We start from the raw sequence: 5,434 nt of genomic DNA, 5'->3' as shown, positions 1-5,434 counted from the left end.
TGGTCTCAACCCAAAGCAAAGTCAGTTCAGCCGGCCTTCTCCCCCCTCCGCGGGCCTTGGACTAGAGATTCCTTGTCTGTCTGTCCTTGAGAGCTCCATTGCCTCCTCTAGAATTTGCAGATTTTTTCTGATTTCCCAATGAACTGTCAAGAATTGGGAAGGCTGACTTCACACGACTTGTAAGCTGCCGCGCAGGTGCCTGCTAGCTCCATGTTCTCTGGAGCCAGGTCTCATCTGGCTTTCTGGTGCCCGGAGCCAGAGCACTGGCTGGTAACTCTGAATGCACAAGCCAGATAACTCACAATGGGACATAAAGGTCTTTCTTTCTGAGTTTTTTTTCTGATTTTAGAAGTAATATGTTCATTTTATAAAATTCAAATATTCCTTTTTTTCTTTATCTACATATATACTAATTTCTTTTTTCAAAAATGAGAACATAGCACTGATACTTTTTGCAGTAGTATCTTTGATATCTTTAAGTGTAAGTGCTTAAGGCTCTGCCTCGTTCTGTTGAAAAGCTACAACAGCCATATCGCGCCCAAGAAGACGGGAGCATTCAGTCCCACTGGTTGTGTGTGTGTTTCTCTCTTTCCTTGTCCACAGTGGTGTTAGCAATCTCTTTAATAGCTGGTAATCTGGTAGGTCAGCAATATCCTGTTTTCATTTTGCCTGTCTGATGGTCCTTTGTTTAATCATTTGCTCACATGCCCATCTACAAACTTCCCCTAAGTATGTTGAGGTGTGTGTCATACTAGTTTTCACAAGCAGCTTCCTGGTGGGTGAGGCCAGGCTGTTTTCCTTGTAGTGGGCAGGGCCCAGCTCTGCACCTGGTGTTCCTGGATGCTGGGGAGCATCTGCCTTCCCTCGAGTCAAAGTAACCCTTCCAGCCCCTAACCCTAGTGCTGTCACCACGCTGGGGCTTGCCTAGGTCTGCAAGAGGCAGGAGGTGTGCTGGGGTTTGGAGTTAGCCAGACCTGAATTTGAGTCCTTTAGTTGGAAGGTCAGTTACGAGGGAAGATGGTAGGAGTGGGAGGCCAGAAGGGAGCTGATACAGCTTGTGTTAAAGACCCGAGGGTCATGGGAGGTTTAGAAGACAGAGCATGAGTTTCTGCATCACACAGACCTGGGAGTGAATCGTGACTGTCCACTTACCTGCTGTGGACAAGTTGTTTTGTCTAAATGTGTTTCCATTTTGTAAAATCTGTGGCTTAAAATTGGGGTAGTAACCCTTCCACAGGATCCTTGGGCAGGAGCAGTGAGCCTGGGGAGAAAACAGGGTTGACGGGTTTGACTGGTGTTAAAGAAAGTGAATCAGAGTGCAGAAGACAGCTGGGTTGGGTGAGGTCTGGCCTCAGGCAGCCTTGGGACGCTGTGTGGCCTCTCACTCTCTACCTGGTAGTCCCAGCAGCCTTCTTTCTTCCTGCTTTTCCTGCTGAGAAAGCTGGGGGATCTGTTGGTCAGTGGCACTAGTGACCCTACTGGCCCAGGCTCGGTGGGGGCAGGGTCTGTGCCAGGTCACCTCCAACTGGCAGGAAGGCCCAGGGAGCTCTGAGCACCCTCTCTGCTCTCCCTCCAGCCTTGCTTCCTCAAGGACTGGGAGATGCACGTCCACTTCAGAGTCCATGGTGCAGGGAAGAAGAATCTCCATGGAGATGGCATTGCCTTATGGTATACCCGGGACCGCCTCGTGCCAGGTAGGGCTGTGCTCGAGCCCGTGTGGGCGTCTGTAGCCAAGGATCTTCCACTCTGCACCCTCCTGTCAGGGTGCTCCTCCTCCTCCTCAAGGAACCCAGAACCCCTAGAATCTGGACGTCCCTTCGGGAAGAGGAAGGGCTGGATCCTACAGCTCAATTCTGTACTCCATGGTGGCCTGGCATTGTACACCAGCTAAGAATGGCTTTTACCATTCTACCATTTTAAACGGCTATTTTTCGAAAAACAAAAACAAGGAAGACTATGTGACCCAGACTGTATGTGGCCTGCTAAGCCCAAAACGTTTGCTCTTTGGACCTTGACAGGAAGTTGCTGACCTCTGGGTTAGTGGATAGGGTCTCCTGTGTAGCCACCCGCTGTTCACAGGCCAGGTACCCCCTCGTCACCTGACTCCTCAGAGCACGTGGCCGGCCAGGTGCTGTCCCTTTATAGTTCAGGCTTTAAACTTGAGTCCTTTCTGCTGGGCCCCTGAAGCCATCCCCAGCTTTTGCCTTCAGAAGTCCCTTCTCTTCCCTGGGTGCACAACTAATAGCTTGCATCTCTCCCCCTGACCCACATTGGTGCTGCTTTGTCCTTCAGGTTACCCAGGGGACAACCCCAGTTTTCCCCATGATGAGAGCATCTCTTTCTCATTCTAGGGCCTGTGTTTGGAAGTAAAGACAACTTCCATGGCTTAGCCATCTTTCTGGACACATACCCCAATGATGAGAGCACGGAGGTAGGCTGCTCCCTCCCGCACAATGGGACCCAGAGGACTGGGCAGTCGACTGGGCGATAGGGGAAGGGGTTGGTGGAGCTCCCGCCACCTCCCGCAGGCCAGGTTGGCCATGCAATAACTGATGTCTTGGTCACAGCGTGTGTTCCCATACATCTCGGTGATGGTGAACAATGGCTCCCTGTCCTACGACCACAGCAAGGATGGCCGCTGGACCGAGCTGGCAGGCTGCACGGCCGACTTCCGCAACCGCGATCACGACACCTTCCTAGCTGTGCGCTACTCCCGGGGCCGCCTGACGGTGAGCAGGTGGTGGGGATGGGGACAGCTCTACCTGTGCTGGTTCTGAGGTACTCGGGGAGGTGGGTGGGCTGGGTCTGGGGTGAGCTTGACCTGCTGGCTGGCTGCAGGTGATGACTGACTTGGAGGACAAGAACGAGTGGAAGAATTGCATCGACATCACGGGAGTGCGCCTGCCCACTGGCTACTACTTCGGGGCCTCGGCTGGCACCGGTGACCTGTCTGGTGAGTGGGCTGAGCAAGGTGTTAAAATAAGTCTCAGTTTTGACCTTCCCTGGTCTGTTGGGAGCTTGTGACATAGCTGGTCATCTTCCTTCTTGAACTTCCTTCATTGGTTCCACACATGCCTGGTTTCTTCCTCCTCTTCCCATCATCTCTCAGTGTCGGCACGCCCAGGGCTCAGTCTTGCACAGTCCTAGGCAAACTTCCCCTCTCCCTGGGACGCTGTGAATCTGGACGCTGTTGACCCCAGATGTCTATCTGCAGCCCAGTGTCACCAACAACCCACTTGGCATCTAAGCCTTCTCATGCGCACAACTGAAGACCACATGTTTCCATCAAGACATAAATGACACTAGTTGCTTAGGCCAAAAACCTTGGTGTCATTCAGGATTCCCCTTTTGTCTTACATGCCACTGTCATCCATCAGCGAGTCCTGCTGGCTTTGTCTTCATGGTGCAGCGGACCACCTCTTGCCTTTTCTTTACTACCTGGAGGGTCTGGGCCACCATCCTCCCTCACTCGGACCCCCGCAGGAGCCCCAGCTGGTTCCTCCATGCCTGCCGCCGACAGTCTCAGCACAGGAGCCGGAGCGATCCCATTAAAGCTTGCATGAGGTGTCACTGCTGATCCTCTCAGAGCTCTCCAGCCACCATCCATCCCCTCCAGGCCCTGGTGCCAGCGCCTCACCCACCCCATCACCTCTGGTTCTTTGCTCCCTGTTCCTCATTTACGTTGCCTCCAGCTGTGCAGACAGCAGTCCCCTCCTGCCTTGGGCCTTTGTGCTTGTGCCTTACTTTCATCTCCTTCAAGTCTTGCTCAGATGTCACTTCCTTAGTGGGCCCTTCTCTGATGTCTTTATTTAAAATTGTACACATGTACCCCTGTCACTTGCACACTCTCTGTCACTTTTCTCGACTTTATTTTTCTTCATAGCACTTAATTCTCTTATAATCTACCTTATAATTTCATTGTCTTTGTCTCACTCACTGAATTGTGAGTTCTATAAAGTTGGGGCTCTGTCTCGTTTGTCCTACAGTGAATGCTCTGTAAGCATTAGGATGCTGCCAGGCATGGGTGGCAGTTGAGGGTGGCCCTTGGCTGTGGTCCTCAGTCCTTCTCTTGGCCCTCAGATGGCACCAGCCACTGTCCAGGAGCCTCCTCCCCATGGGAGTGTCTGGGCCCACTCGGTCCCCAGAGTGTCCATTGTTTTAAAGTTTTTAATACAGAAATTGTAATCGTATATCCAAGAGAGAAGAGGATGGGCCAGAAAGCCCCTCGTTCCTGGGAGTTGTTACCTGCTCATTGATTACCTGGTAATCAGTTCCCAGCACATTGCCATCCTGATGTTAATCTCTGGATCTGCCACCATCCTTCTTGGGTTACCTTAAATTTCATGTGACAGAATTTCAGCATATGTCTTGAGGGGGCCAGATCTGTGGCAAGTGGTTGCTCTCTAAGGCTGTTCGGTGCTCAGTGAGGAGTGCTGTAGAGGACAGGAATCTCATGGGCAAAGTCACATGACATATGCCTAGGTAGCTATTTATACAACTGAGACTGTTGGAGATTTGAGTGTTGAATTTCTCCACGTTCACACACCCGGAAGCAGCTGAGCTCAAGTGGGATCTGTGTTCTGACCTGAGTTGGTACCTGTCCCTGGGCCTCCGGGGCTATGTACACTGGGCAGTCGGGTGCCGCTTGGCTCTGCCCACCTGGCCACTGGGTCCTTGCTCTTTGCGTTCCCCTTTCCAGGCCCTTTCCTCGGGTTCCAGTTGGTTGGCTTAGCTGATAGCAGGAGGTAGGCTGACCAGGACCCTTGTCTTGGCCCTGAGCCTCAGCTTTCCCATCTTAGAACTGGGATGATCAGTTACGGTCAAGCAGAGGTTTTTCTGCCCAGACTGGTCAGACCTGGGCCTTCCTTAAGTCTCTTCAGGTGCAGTCACTGATCATGGATCAAGGCTGAGCCCTCAGCCCAGCAGGAGCAGGTTCTCTCTGGGGGACCTGGCCACCTAATGTGGTTGGGAGGGGCATAGGCTGTGTGCTTGGAGGTGGGCTCAGGCCCCTTATAAGCTGCTTCTCGGTCCTGCAGACAATCATGACATCATCTCCCTGAAGCTGTTCCAGCTGATGGTAGAGCACACGCCTGATGAGGAGAACATCGACTGGACCAAGATTGAGCCCAGCGTCAGTCTCCTTAAGTCGCCCAAAGGTGTGTCTGGGTCTGGGTTCCTGGCGTGAGGCCAGGGCTGGGCCATGGCTAGTGTGGACGTGTGCTTGTGGTTCCTCTCTCCTCGCTGGGTCCGGCTGTGGTTATGGCCTGGGCTCTTGGGTCAGCAAATAATGCTAAGACAGATGTGTGAACACCTGGCATCTGCTTCCTCCCATACTTGGTGCTGCAGTAACGGCCAGTTAAAGCCACAGGGGCACGTGCATGACCTCAGTAAATGGCCTGAGAAGTAGGTCCTACCACTGGCCGAGCGAACTGAC

At 52.7% G+C, this 5,434-nt stretch overlaps 1 protein-coding gene across 2 annotated transcripts in view; it reads left to right on the top strand.

Annotated features, from left to right (window-relative positions):
- Positions 1-5,434, top strand: part of LMAN2 (lectin, mannose binding 2) — a 15,993-nt gene that overhangs the window by 8,466 nt on the left and 2,093 nt on the right. Inside the window, exons 3-8 of one of the 2 annotated variants that reach the window (XM_025040612.1) lie at positions 1,577-1,694; positions 2,352-2,431; positions 2,568-2,729; positions 2,839-2,953; positions 5,037-5,156; positions 5,399-5,404. In XM_025040612.1, coding sequence (XP_024896380.1) covers positions 1,577-1,694; positions 2,352-2,431; positions 2,568-2,729; positions 2,839-2,953; positions 5,037-5,156; positions 5,399-5,404 — 601 coding nt within the window. The remainder of the gene's footprint in view (positions 1-1,576; positions 1,695-2,351; positions 2,432-2,567; positions 2,730-2,838; positions 2,954-5,036; positions 5,157-5,398; positions 5,405-5,434) is intronic. The other variant, XM_006923201.3, reaches the window with a different exon arrangement.

This window comes from Pteropus alecto, unplaced genomic scaffold (assembly GCF_000325575.1).
Source record: "Pteropus alecto unplaced genomic scaffold, ASM32557v1 scaffold78, whole genome shotgun sequence".
Classification (NCBI taxonomy): Eukaryota; Metazoa; Chordata; class Mammalia; order Chiroptera; family Pteropodidae; genus Pteropus; species Pteropus alecto.
Note: the sequence above shows the minus strand (reverse complement) of the source record. Positions and strands in the feature narration are given on the sequence as shown.